We start from the raw sequence: 17,385 nt of genomic DNA, 5'->3' as shown, positions 1-17,385 counted from the left end.
GCAGTGATTATGTAAGCCTAGAAAGGTGCTTGAAAAGAGCCTCCCTGTGCTATTCATTTTGATTCAAAGATGAGTAATGCAGCTCTGGGATTACTGACAAATGGCGGAAGGGTTACTTATGTTTGAATGACAATGAGTAGAAATCAAACATTTGTTTCTTTCAACCATGAAGTGTCCCTTTACCTACTTAACTGGTAATAGGATAAGGGGGGAAGGGTACTGTGGAACAATTATTTTTTTTTCATTGAAGGACACATTATTGGTCCTATAGTGATTGTTTCACTTTTGTGTATAATATATAGCCAGTTCCCAACTGCAAGTGAATGTACAGGTGGATTTATTTATTTATTTATTTATTTTACAAATGACAAGGAAAACATAAATGGAAAACATAAAACAAATCATATCAAAGGTTTTTGTAATTCTTGACTACTCTGATGTTTATTGTTACAGTTTATGTTACTTGACTGTTTCTTAAAGATTTGTGTAGTATTTAAGTTACTGAAGAGGAAAATATATAGGTTTACTTATGTCTTTTGATTTTTTTTTAGAAAAGCCTTTAGAAAATATCTAAGAGGATTTAAAGTTGCTTAACCTATATTTAATGAATTGTGATGTCAATTAAAAAACATAAGAAAAAGCTAAATAAAATTAAAAGAGTCAGATAATTAGAGGGATATAAGAATTGAACATTGCTAAGTTCTGAGTTTTACAACCAATAATTTACAAACCATAAGTAAGAATTAAAAGCAAAACTATACGTAATTTTTTTAAATTCTGTTGCATATTTTTATCATCTTAATTTATTTTATATTTCTTTCATGGTAACTTTATAATAGGATAGACATGTATAAATGCTCTCTCTTACATACACACACAAATATAAGGAGTAAATAACTAACAGTTAATGAATGTCCATTAACAATTGGCTGCCATTAAAACACTGTAGAATTATCTCAATTCTATAGGTTACTTTCGATTTAAAACAGTCATAAATCTCACAAGAGAAAATAATAAATATTTCCCAGAAATATAACTTAAATTCCCATTAGAAACTTATTGTGAATATTTGTAATATAATATTGTTTTATCCACTTAATTTCTTAAGAGTTTGACTTTTTGAATTTTCCACACACTCAGAGGAATTATTTTATGTGACTCATTAATATATTACATTAGGTTTTCCATTTAGTAGAGAGCAAGGGAGTGACACGTTAGAACATTGAAGAGGTATATTCTGCTTAGAAGTAAATAAAGCATCAATTAAAAATATCTTGAAAAAAACTGGGGAAAAAAAAAACCCGACTTTGTAACTTGTTTTTCTATAAATGAAGTACAGGGTGATCTGTGAGTCAGTGTATTTTCATGATCTTCCTGGTACTAATTTGTATAGTACTAGGTAAGGAGGTCTAAAGTCTTAGTACTAAGAATTTCTTTTGATCAACAACTAATCATATAATGATTTTTAGTATTGCTTCTGAAACTAGATACAGGTAGTGTAGTTCTGGAATCTAGAAATGGGACACTCCTATAGAAAGAAGTGAAATGGAGACATAGAGAGGAAATATACAAAAAGTAAATGGATGTGTACAAAAAGAGTAGTTAAAAGAACAATTCTTGCCCAATAGAAACTGATTGAATTGATGGTCCCTAAGAATCCTTTCCTCAGAATGACTCTACAATTGCTACAGAAATACTATTTATTATTTGCTGATTCTTTATTGATTTATTATTATATTGATTTATATATAAATTAAATATATATAAATATATATAAATTTATATATAAATTAAATATATAAATTTATATATAAATTATAGATATAATTTACATATAACATCGTGTTATACATTACAATATGTAATTACCACCTTGACATTAGCTAGCATTGTCATCACATCATATATCTTTTGTGGAGGGGGAAGTATTTAAGATCAAATCCCTTAGCAGCTTTGAAATAAGCAATATAATATTGTTGACCATAATTGCCATACTGTGCATTAGCTCTCCAGAACTTATTCATTTTCTAACTGCAAGTTTCTAGGCTTTGATCAACATTGACTGAATTCTCTTACCTCCAGCCCCTGTTAACCAGCAGTTTACCCTCTGTTTCTAGGGGCTCATCTTTTCTAGATTCCATATATAAGTGATATCTTTGTCTATCTCTGTTTAGCATAATGCCCTTAGGCTCCATCCATGTTATCACAAATGGAAGGAATGTATGGTAAAACACTTGGAACTAAGGTGAATACATCTTCAGTGGTTTTACAGTATACAAGTGTTAAGTAACTAACAAAATACTAAGACAAAAAAACAAATAGAACATACATTTGAGAGCCACAGTAAAAGTTAACAATTTTATTACGCAGGAAAAGAAGGGCTTCCTTTTTGTGTCTCCGCTTATAAAATTAGATTGTATTGAAAATATTAATGATGCTAGTTGTAAAGAAAATCACATAGGCTACTCGCCTCTGATGTTCATGTTGCCATCCTTATTGACACAGAACCATGATGTTTCAATAAATGCGATTTCCAACAAGATCTATAATGCTACTCCACATTTACATGAAGATGATTTAAAAGCTAAATGCCTTTAAAGAAATATGGTTAAGAATTAAGTTTAAATGTACAAATACCTTATGTTTTATTGATTGTTATTGAGAACACTTTAGGTCATATCTAGTAGATTTTGTTTTGTACTTAAATAAAAAAAGAATTTTTCAAAGTAAATCAGTATTTTATTGAAGGGAATTAAACAGGGAAGATAATTATGCCCATCCTCAACTTGATACTAATTCAAGCACATTTCAATGACCTTTATTAATATTTTATCAACATTCTGTGACTTTTTTTTAGTTACAGGTCCCAATATAATTTTTAAAGTAAACTGCTTCCAATTCTCTTTTGATTCTTTCACTAATGCCAACACCTTTGAAAGACCCTGAATTATACATTATAATGGATCATTTAATAGTTACATTTCATTACAGCATAGATCTACATTTAAAATTCTATATTGCCTATAGGAATTAAGGCTATTTTGCATGAGGCTATATTCTCTTGTTTATATAGGATGATATTAGTTTTATAAATCTGAACAAGGAGGGCTCCTCTTTCATTGCATATCATCCACTTGCTTGCTTAAAAGAGAATGCTATATAGAACTGTGTTGTTCAGTAATACCATGCTGTTCAATAATATCACAGTCTTAATTTCTTGTTACTATTTATATTTTCTTGAGGAACATTAGTCATCCAGGTGACAGCAACTGATGCTGATGATCCCGCCAGTGGTAATAATGCTCGTCTCCTGTACAGTTTACTACAAGGCCAACCATATTTCTCCATTGAACCAACAACAGGTATTTCTGAATGAAAAAAAGTGCCATTCAACAGGATTCTACATAGGCAAATGTCAGAGCAAAAAATAATCTGTATATAAACATGTTGTACAGTACACCTGATGTTTCAAAAAATAAATGGGCTCTACTTTCAAACATTTAAATCTTTTTAGGCTTTTAGCTGATTTTTCTAACTTTCAGAGATTGAATTTTCCAAATCTATGTTACTAGAAAAATCTGTGTATAAGGTATAAAACATATGTAAAGATTATGACAAATCAATTGGAAGAAGAAAAAAAAACAATTTAAAAACATACTAAAAGACATTGAAAACAATTGGCCAAAAATTTGGTATACAAAAAGCCTACAAGCTTATTAAAAATGATTAACCTCAGGAGTAATCAGGAAAATGCAAACTAAAACCACATGAGATATCCAATTCTCTCTGGAGTCAATACCCAATTCTCTCTGGAGTCAAACATAGGGAGATATTAGCAGTGTCTGTTTAATATATTCACTGTATTCTATAGTGATTCATATAACAGATTATACTTGTAAATCACTTTAGTCCAAAATTAAAATGCCATCACAATATGGCCCAATTTATCCTTTTGTGATTTTACAGATCTCACAGTCTTTTAATGAACACCTTTCCCCAGACACAGTTGAGGACTGGCCATTCTCTTTCTTTGTGTTAGTGTTCCCAAAATTTTTAGGCCAGCATCCTCTTGTCCTATGCACCACCTTAAATTTCTCCTAGTTTTATTTTTTTCAGTGATAATTAATTAGTTTTTCACTAATTTTGTAGAAAGTTGATATTTATTATGATCCATCTTGAGTTTGAAAATCTGCGTACATATTTATCTCTATTGGTAGATTATGAATAACTGTTGGTCAAAAACAAACCCTTCTTTATATATCATGACTTAAAATAGACTTTAACATCACAGGTGCACAATATTTTTTGCATAAATTTGGTTTTGCAATTTACACATTTGTTTATAATTAACGTTCTTCAAATTTAAGGGAGAAGTTTAAAAAAGGGAGAAGTTAATTGTAGCACACGAATATTATGTTAGGGAAGATAGCAGAAAATAATTTGAGGTAAAAATAAGATATTCTTCTTTTCTACCTGTAGATTATATTAACATAGTTATTTTCTTAAGGGTTTACTAGTGTTTTTAGTATTCTGATGATTACTTTAAACTCTAGACAGAGTTGGTATTTATTATTGTTATTATTATTATTAATTAATATTATTATTATTTTCTCCAAGACAGTGTCTAGCATATTGTAGTGACTTAAGATGTGTCAAAAGAATTATTGTATGATTTAATTCTTAAGAAATTAACTAAGAGAATACCATGATTAATATGAAATAATAAATTATGTTTTATTACATTTTTAAAGGAGTCATAAGAATATCTTCTAAAATGGATAGAGAACTGCAAGATGAATACTGGGTAATTATTCAAGCCAAAGATATGATTGGTCTGCCTGGAGCTCTGTCTGGAACAACAAGTGTATTAATTAAACTTTCTGATGTTAACGACAATAAACCTATATTTAAGGAAAGTAAGTAGAAAACATCTTGAATTTTCATTAAAACATAATTATACTTACATTAAATATATGCAGATAGTAGGGTTTGCATCTAAAGCACTACAAAAGCACTAAAATTGTATAAGATAAATTTGTCAATTATTCTATATGTGATTATTTTTATTAGTGTGAAAAGACAAATATAAATGAAAGACTACTGTCGCTTTTTAAATTGCTTCTATAACAATTTCCACAAACTTCATGTCTTAAATTATTATCTTAATGAAACCTGTTGCAGGTGTCACCATATTAAATTCAAGGTGTCTGCAGGGCTGTGTTCCAAGGATCCAGGGGAGAATCCATTTCTTTGGATTTGGTTGATGACAAAATTCAGTTTTTTATGTTTATAGGATTAAGGTCACTGTTTCCTTGATGGCTGTCAGCTGAAGGACACTGTTAGCTCCTTAAGGCATCTTTCTGATTCTTTTTTTTTTTTTTAATTTTTTTTTTTATTTATTTATGATAGTCACAGAGAGAGAGAGAGAGGCAGAGACACAGGCAGAGGGAGAAGCAGGCTCCATGCACCGGGAGCCCGACGTGGGATTCGATCCTGGGTCTCCAGGATCGCGCCCTGGGTCAAAGGCAGGCGCCAAACCGCTGCGCCACCCAGGGATCCCCATCTTTCTGATTCTTGTATAAACTCATGCACCTCAAACACAGCAAAGGGTGTTAAATCCTACACACACTGTCATCTCTCTGACCTGCACTTTTGCCTCTTCTTCACTTTAAGGATTGATGTGATTAGATCAGGCCCACTTGGATAAACCAAGACAATCTCCATATCTCAAGGTCAGCAAATTAGCAATATGAATTCTACCTGCAACATTAATTACCTTTTTTCACTTTATGTAATATATTCACATGTTCTGAGGTATTAGAACACAGATATTATGGGGCATTTATTTTTTTGTCTACTGTCAGTAATTATCTCAAGTGATACTATTTTATTTTTTAATTTTAATTTTGTTTGACATATTAAAACTAAGAACAAATAAAAACAATTCACCTATTTCTATATTCACCTATGATTTATGCATATGAATATACACACACACAGTCTTTCATATATAAGAGAGATCATATGGTCTTTGTCTTCCTCTGACTTATTTCACTTAGCATAATGTCCTTGAAGTCTATCTATGTTGTTGCAAATGACAAGATATCATTCTTCTTTATGAATAAGTAATATTCCACGTGCATGTGTGTGTATGTGTGTATCATAATTTCTTTATCCATGCATCCATTGATGGGTATTTAGTTTGTTTCCGTATTTTGACTATTGTGAATAATAATGCAATGAACATGATAGTGCAGATACCTTTTCTAATTAGTGTTTTCATTTTTTTTTGGATGGATACCCAGGAATGGAATTGCTAGATCATAAGGTAGTTCTATGTTTAATTTTTCGAAAAACTACCATACTGTTTTCTACGATGGGTACACAAATTTATTCCCACTAACCATGCACAAGGGTTCCCTTTTCTCCACATCCTCACCAACACTTCTTATTTCTGGTCTTTTAAATAATAGCCATTCCAACAGATGTGAGGTAATATTTCATTATGGTTTTGATTTGCATTTCCCTGATGATTAATGATATAGAGCATTGTTTCATAGATCTGTTAACCATCTGTATGCCTTCTTTGGAAAAATGTCTGTTCAGGTCTTGTGTCCATTTTTAATATTATTATTATTATTATTATTATTATTATTATTTGATAATGAGTTGTATGAGTTCATATATATTTTGGATGTTAATATCTTATCAGATATATAATTTACACATATTTCCTTCCATCAGTAAATTCTCTTTTCATCATTTTGATGGTTTCCTTTGCTGTGCAGAAGCTTTTAGTTTGATATAGTACACTCAATTTTTCTTCTGTTGTTTTTGTTTTTGATATTAGATATAAAAAATCATAACCAAGACCTAGGTCAGGGAGCTTACTGCCTATGTTTTCTTCTAAGAGTTTTATGGTTTCAGGTCTTAGTTCAAGTCTTTAATCCATTTTGAGTTAATTTTTGTGTATGGTGTAAGATAGTGGTCCTGTAACATTCTTTTTCATTTGGTTGTCCAATTTTCCCAATAGCATTTATTAAAGAGACTGACATTACCTATTGCATATTTTTGGCTCCTTTGACATAAATAAACTGACCATATATGTGTAGATATATTTTACTTTTGTTGCATGAATAGGTCCCAATTGCTCTAATAACTAATAAATACAAGTTAAATCACGTGTTGTGTTTCAGAAGGAGTTTTTTGTGAAAGTCTGGGAGAAATTATTTTTTTCTTAAGAGATTCCCCTCCCCGCAGGGGATTCTTTCTTAGCAACAGAAATGCATTTACAAGCAATTCTAGAAATCATGAGCAATTATCATGATAGGTGGAATATATAAGCATGTATCAAAGAGAAAAGTAGATCACACACCGACATACACACACACACACACACACACACACACACACACCCCCCTAAGTGATGCAGACATAATGCAGTTCAGCTAATTTGTGCAAAGCCCAGAGTTATTAGATCTTCTGACTTTTCAAAAAAATTATAAATCTGGATGTGGCCATTTTTAAAAATAAAAATCATATAGATTTAAGGTATGCAATATGAGGTATGATGCAACTTTGTATCATTTGAGTCACCGCTCTTGATTTCTTTATAAGTCAATGAAACAGCTCCTCTTTGGATGGAATTTAGGTAATAAGGCAGCAGTTTGTGACCTTCATCTTCATGTTATAAATGCATCGTGTATATGACTATCTCTACAAAGTGTGTGTCCTAAAGACAAGAAGGTGATGTGTAATGTAATCTGAAATACTCAGGACGTTATGAAATGACTGCCATATAATAAATACAGAAAAATATATTGAATAAATCTAGTCTATGTTTTATTCAGATGAAGGTGAAATAATAAGTTGAAGAATCTGGAAGGCAGTATGCCCAAAGAATGTTTGTTGAGACAAAAATGCCCTTGAAGTTTCTGCTGCCATACTTATTTCTTTTCATTTTTCTTAACTTTAACATCATGAAATTGATAAACATAATATCTATAAGTATAAATAACAATGTATGTATACATTGACATATATCTGAACAAATTAGAATATTTAAAATAGTTTCTAAAATTCTTATAGCTAACCACACCCCTCATATAAAATGATAGCATTACTATTTTCAAATTTGAGTGTGGTGAACATGTTTCTAGTACCATAAAGTTACCTCACTCTTTAAAATAGTTTTCTCTGTTTCCATGCCACACCATAATCATGTGAATAAATGTGTATTGGCAGTTGTTCCAGAACAGAAGCATGCTGACCTCCTTATTCTTTAAATTATTTTCCCTGATTTCAATTCTATTGTCCTCCTCTCATTTTAAATATTTAATACATATGTCCTCTGAAATGTACAACCTCCCCTCACCTCTCAATCGAGGGCATCTACTCTGCCTGTTAATTACTATTAACATTCAAACATGTGGTTGTCATTCTTTTCATCTTAAAGACAAAACAAAATAAATACATTATTGATTCACTTCTGTATCTAGCTAATCATGCTTCATTTTCTTTTCCTTTAGAGAAAAGAATTTTTAAAATGTTGAGGGGTGCTTGGGTGGCTCAGTTGGTTAGGCATCTGCCTTGGGCTCGGGTCATGATCTTAGGGTACTGGTTTCAAGCCCCGTGCTGGGTTCCCTGTAAGCAGGGAGTCTGCTTCTCCCTCTCCCCTTGTGCGTGCTCTCTCTCTCTTTCTCTCAAGTAAGTAAATAAAATATTTAAAAAATATGAAATGTCAAACTCATTATCTTATTTACTGTCTTTTAAACTCTCTGGAGGGATCCCTGGGTGGCGCAGCGGTTTGGCGCCTGCCTTTGGCCCGGGGCGCGATCCTGGAGACCCGGGATCGAATCCCACGTCGGGCTCCCGGTGCATGGAGCCTGCTTCTCCCTCCGCCTGTGTCTCTGCCTCTCTCTCTCTCTCTGTGACTATCATAAATAAATTTAAAAAAATAAAAATAAAAATAAACTCTCTGGAGACCACTCCAGTAGAGTTTCATCCACACTGCTTAGCCAAACTGATCCAGTCGATTCTATCAATAATCTATGTGCAATCAAATCCAATAAATTCTCAGTCCTAATACAGTCATTTTTCAGCAAGACTTGATAGGGATTACTCCGTTCTTATGTGCTTTTTCATCCATCTCAGTGGTCACTTTTTAATCATCTTTGCTTCCTCCTTACATTTACATACTGTAAATTTTGTGTATTTCTACTGTCAGGCCTTAGAATATCATTTCTCATCCTTTTTCATTCACTCCTGATATTCTCATCTGGCCACGTGACTTTAAATGCTACCTCTATGCTGACTCTCCCAGATACATACCTCCAGTATAAACCAACCCCTGCACTGAACTACACATGTGTATATACAACTGTCTACTCAGTATCTTCATTTATGTGCTATATATATTTAAACTAGACATATATTTGAGTTTCTGATCATGCCTATCTTCTCCTCTAAACCTCTTCTTTTCATAGCTTTTCTCATTTCAAAGACTATCAAACCCAGCCTTTGTATTGCTCAGGGCAAAATCTCACCCATTCAATTCAATTCAAACAACCCAACTTTGATTACACTGAGCCAAATCTGCGTCAACTCTAATTTCCAACTCCAACTGAATTGATGATCAGTTTTGCAAAATTCTTGCTAGTCTCTGATTTTCAATGTTCTGTGACTGCATGTGCACATGTGATCTCTCTCTCTCTCTCTCTCTCTCTCACACACACACACACACACACAAACACACACACACACAATCTCTCCTAATAAAAAGCAAAACTTATTTGTTTAAAGATTTTGAAGTCACCTTCCCCTCTATTCTTTCTCTCATATCCGAAATTCAGTCCTCTGCAGATCCTGTGGGATCTTTTAAAAATACCCCTAATCTGAATATTTCTCAACAATTGTATTTGCAACTGTGGTTCATACTACCCTCTTAATTTGTCTCCATTATTGTCATAGGCTTCCATCTAGTCTCTCTGCTTCCACCTCTATTCTCCTCTGGTCTACTTCCAACACAACTTGAGTGACTTTGCTGAAATGCAGGTCAGATTATATCACTCAAATGTCTTACCATGTCACTCACAGAAAAAGTCACAGGCCTTAATATAACCTCCATTGTCCTAAACAATTTGCCCTTATCCAGTCCTGTTCCATTACTTCAGGGAGCTCATGTACTAGCATTCTACACTTTTTTTTCATGGACAAACCAACATCAGGCAATTGACCTACCTAGGTCACTGGAAAACTTTAATCACTGGTTTTGTGGCCTTTTGGCTCTCACTTCCCTCTTCCTGAAATTCTGTTTTCTATAGTATGCATTTTCCCACAATGGAAAATCACACAACCACTTTGCAGCACAGTTAAGCTGTTGCTTTCTGAAGATTGTAAAAATATTAGCAACTTTTAAGTGACATTTCACCCATTTTAAAAAAAGAGAGGATAATCTCACAAGGCAATCTGTGAAGTGACTTGCTATATTCTAAGAAAATCAATCTCTTTAAAGAAAAATTTTATTACATGTTCCTTTTTTAAATTCTACAAAGTTTCATTTCTTTTTTTATAAAGATGTATTTATTTGAGAGAGAGAGAGAGAGAGAGACAGAGAAAGAGGGCATAATTGAGGGAAGGGGCAAAGGGAGAGGGAGAAGCAGACTCCTTACTGAGACAGGAGCCTGATGTGGGGCTTGATCCCAGGACCCTGAGAACGGGACCTGAGCGACAGTCAAATGCTTAACCAAAGGAGCAACCCAGGGCCCCCAAGTTTCATTCTTTAGAATAATGACATATATTATTATTTCCCACATCTTAACATAAATCACAAATAATAACTTACAAATGGCTAACTCTTTATCATCTTTATGCAAGTTACTTCTGAAAAATAAAGGAAGCAAAGCTAATTATTTACATTTATGTATTTCAAATATAAGTGCCATTGTTTTCATGTAACCAAAAGGATGGGGTCATCTGATTTCAGCATGGTTTTCAAACTACTGCATCCATTCACTAAGTCTTGTGGATCCCCTTTTTCTTTTTCTTTTCTTTTCTTTTTTTTTTTTTTTTTCATTTCCATTATGGCCAATGCACTCAGGCTCAGAATCTAAAAATCAGACTATTATACTTACAGCTCACTTATTTATTCTTTCCCATCTCTAATTCACACTTACATTTACTAGTAACTTTAGGTATCAGAGTGAAGTTGAAAACTTAATTGGGATGGTTGAAGGATATAATAAAATAAATGCAAAAATATCAGCAAAGGATCCATATGAATAGAAGTTTGGAAAATATATGTACTGGTGATAGGACTTCCTAAGCTATATTTGAGAGACATTAATAGATGCTCAAGTAGGATATTAGGGAAATACAGAATACAGATTACAAAAAGAAGGGATAGATAGATTAATGGATGGATAGATAGATGTTAGAGAGATAGATATTGATCTAGGAAAAGTTAACTGGTAGAAAGTGAGGGGGTATGGGTTTTCCCATAGTCCACAAAAAAAGGCACTAAAATTGAGAGTTCCTTATGTTTATTATTTGTGTGAAGTATCTGCATTTTGTTTTTAAAGGGTTATACCGCCTAACTGTTTCTGAATCTGCACCCACTGGGACTTCAATAGGAAGAATCATGGCATATGATAATGACATTGGAGAGAATGCAGAAATGGATTACAGCATTGAAGATGATTCACAGACATTTGACATAATAACTAATAATGAGACACAAGAAGGAATAGTTATATTAAAAAAGGTAGATATATTTATAATATTTACTTCACAGATGATAAAAATCAAATCAGAAATACATATACTTATTTTGTATAACCAGTTAGTTATTGCTTCATTAAGTAATTGAAATGAGAACTGAATTGAAATGTGATTTATGGTTTAGGGAGCAAAGGAACTCAGAGATGAGACAGAGCTATTACAGAGTCTCAAATTATTTGTAGAGTAGGTTTTTTATTATTTTTTTAAAGATTTTTAGAGGACAAGCTTTTTGGAAAGATCTTAAAATTAATACTCAATCCTATAGGATATTTATGCCCAGAAAGTATAATTTTAATCCTAAAATCCAAAACATTTTATAATAGATGTAAATAACAAAACACAGAGATTTGCTATGCAGCTGCTTAATGATAATATCGGAGGGATCTAAGCAAGTACATAAGAAGCAAAACGTAACTAAAAAGCAACTAAGACTTAATAACCCAAACTTTTTTTTTTAAATAATGCCTTGGGTTAATGAAGCTGTTTATTCTTCTGCACACTGTATTTCTTTGTAGAAAGTGGATTTTGAGCACCAGAACCACTATCTTATCAGAGCAAATGTTAAAAACCGCCATGTTGCTGAGCACCTTATGGAATACCATGTTGAAGCTTCTACCACCTTCGTAAGGGTCCAGGTAGAGGATGAGGATGAGCCTCCTGTTTTCCTCCTCCCATATTACCTATTTGAAATCTTGGAAGAAAGCCCACATGGATCATTTGTAGGCATGGTCTCTGCCACAGATCCAGATCAGAGGAAATCTCCCATCAGGTATGTGTGCAAAGCAGCTTTGTATTAATAAATGAGTGATTACAAGTTAGCCTGAAAATAAAATGTCATAGAAATGTAACAAAGATAAATCCGTTATTCCTTTATGTGGCACTTATTAAAGGTGCAACAGTTTAAACCAGTTAACTATTGATAAAGTTGTGGTAAAATAAGCAATTATAGCTGTATAGTTGTCAGTCACCAACCAGAATTCAATGAAATCAGCTCTATTGATTGGGGTGAGGGAAAAGAAACCATTGATTATGCTAAGTCAGAAGCAAATCTGACCAAAATATGCTCTATTTAAATATTACTAAATTAATATTTAAAAATTGAGAAAGCTTTCACAGGATACCCTTAAAATAGTAAACATGAAATTAGTCCACTTGGTTAGGAACAAGTTTCTGTGTTGCAGTTAAATAATATTTACCATCTATTAATCTAGTCTGTTATTTTCAGGTGCTATATTTTCATATTTTTTCAGTATTTGACTGTAGACCTGGTCAGACAGGAAAATAAAACCTGTTACATGTCTCCTTCCACCACCTTCCCTTATTCCTCTGTTCTCCATGCTTCACAGTTCTGAGAATTTTACAAACTTCCATGTATTTATTAAGATGTGGCTATTGCTTTGTATTTTGTAGGGGCTTTGATTCAAAGAAGCTTCTTTTAAGTTTTTGAAACAGAGAAATGCTCCCACTTTCCCAGTGTAATTCCTAATCATAAAACACTGCCTTCTGATATTTAGATATAGTTCCCATTGAGTAATAGTACTTTCTGTAATAAACATAAGTATATATGTCATATTTCATGTATATAATTAGAACCCAGTAATTAGATTTTTAAAAGTAGTATATATAGTCACCTATGTATTTTGAGAATACTAAAGAATACATAATTCTAAAATAATGCCTTTACGGATTAAGATGTTTATTATACTATCATTTATAATAAACATAGGAAACAATTTAAATAATCATAGTGGTATAAGTAGGCGATGGATGATAAATGCTTGAAATGATGCTTATAAACATAGCATAATTTTAAAATAATACAAAATTACTAGAGTTGTGTGTTTACTACAAGTAAAAATATTACCTATCTATGAGCCAAATAATTGAGCCACAACCAAATATTAATAGGTGTTATGTGTTTTTTAGTATCACTATTGGTGGTTACCTGATTTTCTACCAAGAATATTTTAGCTAATAGTTTTTCCCTTTATACTGAAATTAATCACTGTAAACATTTTTTAGTGCCTATCAAAAGAATGCTTTTAATGTCTTTTATGGACATTGTTTCATTTGGAGATGCCTTTTTTAAAAAGATTTATTTATTTATTTATTTATTTATTTATTTATTTATTTATTCATGAGAGATACACAAGAGAGAGGCAAAGGCACAGACAGAGGCAGAATCAGGCTTCTTGCAAGGAGCCCGATGTGGGACTTGATTCCGGAACCGAGATCATGCCCTGAGCCAAAGGCATACTCTCAACCACTGAGCCACCCCGGCGTCCCTGGAGGTGCCTTTTAAATAAGACTGCTCTTCATATGTTTGTTAGGATGAAAATAGCCATTGAACACATTTCAGTAGGTATCCACCCACTGTTTTTGTTTTTATGGGTTTCTTGGGGAACAAAAGATCCAAAAAATGTTTGAAATCAAATGCTAAATGACTTCAATGTGACTTTTAGTGTGATATATCTTCCTTAATACTCACTACGTAGCAAGACATACAGAAACCAAAGGAAATTAAAGGGCATTCTATTTTGCCCTCAGGGTGTTTCCCATTTTGGGGAAAGAAATTAACATATAGAAAACAAATTGCATTACACCTAATTCAAATAACTCATATTAACTTAGTTTTTCCCTCCATGTAAGAATTACCTGATATTTCTCCGAAGTATGGAGATTCTCAGGCTCAGTTTCAGCAAGTCTTCGGTGAGATTAACTGGTTTAGCAAAGTATTCTCACCATTGTTGTCATTGTTAAGTGCAGAAAAGCTTGAGAAAATATCCCTTGAACATGAATTATAATAATAAGGTTTGTGGTGAATGTCTAAGAAAAATGGGGTGTAGATATTAAGGAAGAATGCAATAATTAGACCTGAAATTGGTCAGTCTTCAGCAAGACAACTGAGGGCAGGGGAAGAATAGACAAAAATTAACATTATCAGAAAGAACATAACTTTTGATCCCATAAACATTAAACAATATTATAGGGAAAAGCCATGAATGACTCCAAGCCCAAGAATTCAGACCAATTCCTTAGGAAAGTCCAAACATTCACATAAAAAGATAAATAACCTGGGTAGTCATGTATGTGACAAATAGGAAGAGCTTTGTGGGTTTTCGGGAATATAGGAGTCTTCTGTGGAAGAGGTTGTCGTTAAACCTCTTTCATCTGTGTTCTAATGGAAGCACTTAAAAATCCTTGAAACACCTAGTAGATCTGCAGCCTACTTAGAAAAATCCCCATTTGTTTCTGGGGGTGGCTTTTGTGTGTCTCAGTTGCTTTGTCTGTGAAGTGGGAATAGTACTTTTGTAGAGGCATATGAGGATTAAGAACACGAGGCATAGACATCTGGAGAAGCATGCATGGAAGAACCATTTGTTTACCATTCAGGCAAGAGCTGTTGGCAATGGGAGAATGTGGGCACATTGTATTCATTCAGCATTTTTGTAGGAACGAAGAGTTGCATAAAAAAGAAATCCAAAATCAACCAAACATCAAAACTTCACATTTTAAGCTTTTTAGCTCAAGCTCTTTCTAAAAGGTATTGCACACAACTTTCCTTTCTTAAATCGCGCACGTATTGACTATTTTAAAATGTTACTGATGATGCAAGGTCATGATCTTTAAAACTTTTATTTGAAAATTACTTCAAACATTTAATTGGTTTTAACGAATAATTTATTATAGAAACAGGCTATTCTAGATGCTTAATACAAGATATTAACTATTAAACTACTATTGCTCTTTGCCAACAGATCTGCTTTGAGTAGGAAATGTGACCATTTGTGGATATGGCAGTAAATTGCTTATAAAAGTTTAAAATGGGATTGAATTGAAACCAAATTCCCTTAAAGCTGAATTCTCTGTAATTTCTATTTTAATTCCCCCCTGAACACCAGTCTACAAATCAGTGTGATATTTGTAGAGACCTGTCAATTCAAGATTAAAATATTCTCATCTCTTACCACATAATTATGGCAAACCTCATTGATGTCTCATCAAAGTCTTCAGGAATATATGTGCAATGAGAAGTCATCATTGAACCCAAGTTATTACTCTTCTTTAATTTTTATTATTAATCATTTGCAAGTAGATAACACATACTGAGTACTTCAAAGGCTTCTTTCATTGTGAGTTTGAGATCATTTTCCAGGCTTTTGCATGAGGGAATTTTATCTGGCTTCTTTCCATGCATGCTCTAACAGCATATTCCATCTACTATCTTACTTTTGGAGGATACACACACACACACACACACACACACAAACACATCTCATTTTTATTAAATATTATCAAAGCATTTTTCTTTAGACAAACAAAACCAAACAGTTCTCATATGTCAGCAATCAGGTAATTATAATATCATGCAGATTTAGCAAGCATCTATATGGGTAGGAAAGAAACTCAGCAGTTTAGGGTGAGGATATGCTTTACATTGCTTCAAAGGAGAAAAAAGGGTTAAGAAGCATTAATTTTTACTGCTATTTAATTGTACTTCTCTTAATTTTGCAAATGACATTTTTACCATTTCTTTTTAGCTAAACCCTTCACTTGTCAAAATTTTCTTTTGGGATTGAGAATCAATTACGTGTTTAGATTTAGCATACATCAATTTAAATCTGAGACCATTTTAGTTTAGTTCTTTTCTTTTTAATCCTCACTGAGTGGAATCTTAAATATATGCATGCACCTTTCTAAAATTGTTCAGCATTACATTATCTATATGGAGTACGCATTTAATTTGTCTAATTGCCTCAAAAGGGTTTTATATATCACAGTTATACAGATAAAATAATAAAATTAAAGAATCCTTTTTCTTTGGTGCAGGTATTCTATTAACAGAAGCAAAGTGTTCAGTATTGATGACAATGGTACAATCATCACAACTAACCCTCTTGATCGAGAGATTAGTGCTTGGTACAACCTAAGTATTACAGCCACAGAAAAATGTAAGTACTCATTTAGGACCACACATTGGCTCAGCATATATTTTCAACCATTCAATAATCTCCAAATGCAGGGAAAGAAGCTAGCTTAAAATTTATTGGAACTGGAGTTAAATGATATATATATATATATATATATATATATATATTCATATATGTGTATTTTATTTTGTCATTTTAGATTACCAGTGTCTATTCATTCCTATTATAGCTTATTTATATACTTACTGCTAAATACTTTAAGACTTTTTATTGTGAAAAATTGAATATAAATTTTGCAAGATTTTTAAAACTGGGATATATTTAATATATATTTTCTATAGGTTCTCTTAGAAGTTATGAGTTTAATGAAAAAAGAAAGTCTTATGTACATCCCCCCCTTCAAAAATTCACCCTTAAAAAATACATATATATGGAAAGAAGTTATAATATTCATTTCATAGGAATCTTCCATTAGAGAAAAATTTCAATTTAGAGAAATGTTTAATTGTCTAGTAATATCATACCATTTAACCATAATCAGTTTAGACTGACTGTATGAGTTCATGAGGGCACTATTCTGGAAATAAAATACAGAATGCCTGTACCTTGTTCTATTTCTGGATCAAAGTGTTAGCTATATACTTGGATATTAGGGATAGGGTAACACTCCAACACA

At 32.5% G+C, this 17,385-nt stretch overlaps 1 protein-coding gene across 7 annotated transcripts in view; it reads left to right on the top strand.

The window, feature by feature from the left end:
• The window catches only part of CDH19 (cadherin 19), a 94,004-nt gene that overhangs the window by 37,565 nt on the left and 39,054 nt on the right, over positions 1–17,385 (top strand). For 4 of the 7 annotated variants that reach the window (XM_025997723.2, XM_072758063.1, XM_072758064.1 and 1 more), the window contains 5 exons: positions 3,243–3,362; positions 4,752–4,916; positions 11,580–11,761; positions 12,294–12,547; positions 16,609–16,730. In XM_025997723.2, the coding sequence (XP_025853508.2) occupies positions 3,243–3,362; positions 4,752–4,916; positions 11,580–11,761; positions 12,294–12,547; positions 16,609–16,730 (843 nt within the window). The remainder of the gene's footprint in view (positions 1–3,242; positions 3,363–4,751; positions 4,917–11,579; positions 11,762–12,293; positions 12,548–16,608; positions 16,731–17,385) is intronic. The other 3 variants (XM_025997724.2, XM_072758066.1, XM_072758065.1) reach the window with 1 other exon arrangement.

Source organism: Vulpes vulpes, chromosome 5 (assembly GCF_048418805.1).
Source record: "Vulpes vulpes isolate BD-2025 chromosome 5, VulVul3, whole genome shotgun sequence".
Lineage (NCBI taxonomy): Eukaryota > Metazoa > Chordata > Mammalia > Carnivora > Canidae > Vulpes > Vulpes vulpes.
Note: the sequence above shows the minus strand (reverse complement) of the source record. Positions and strands in the feature narration are given on the sequence as shown.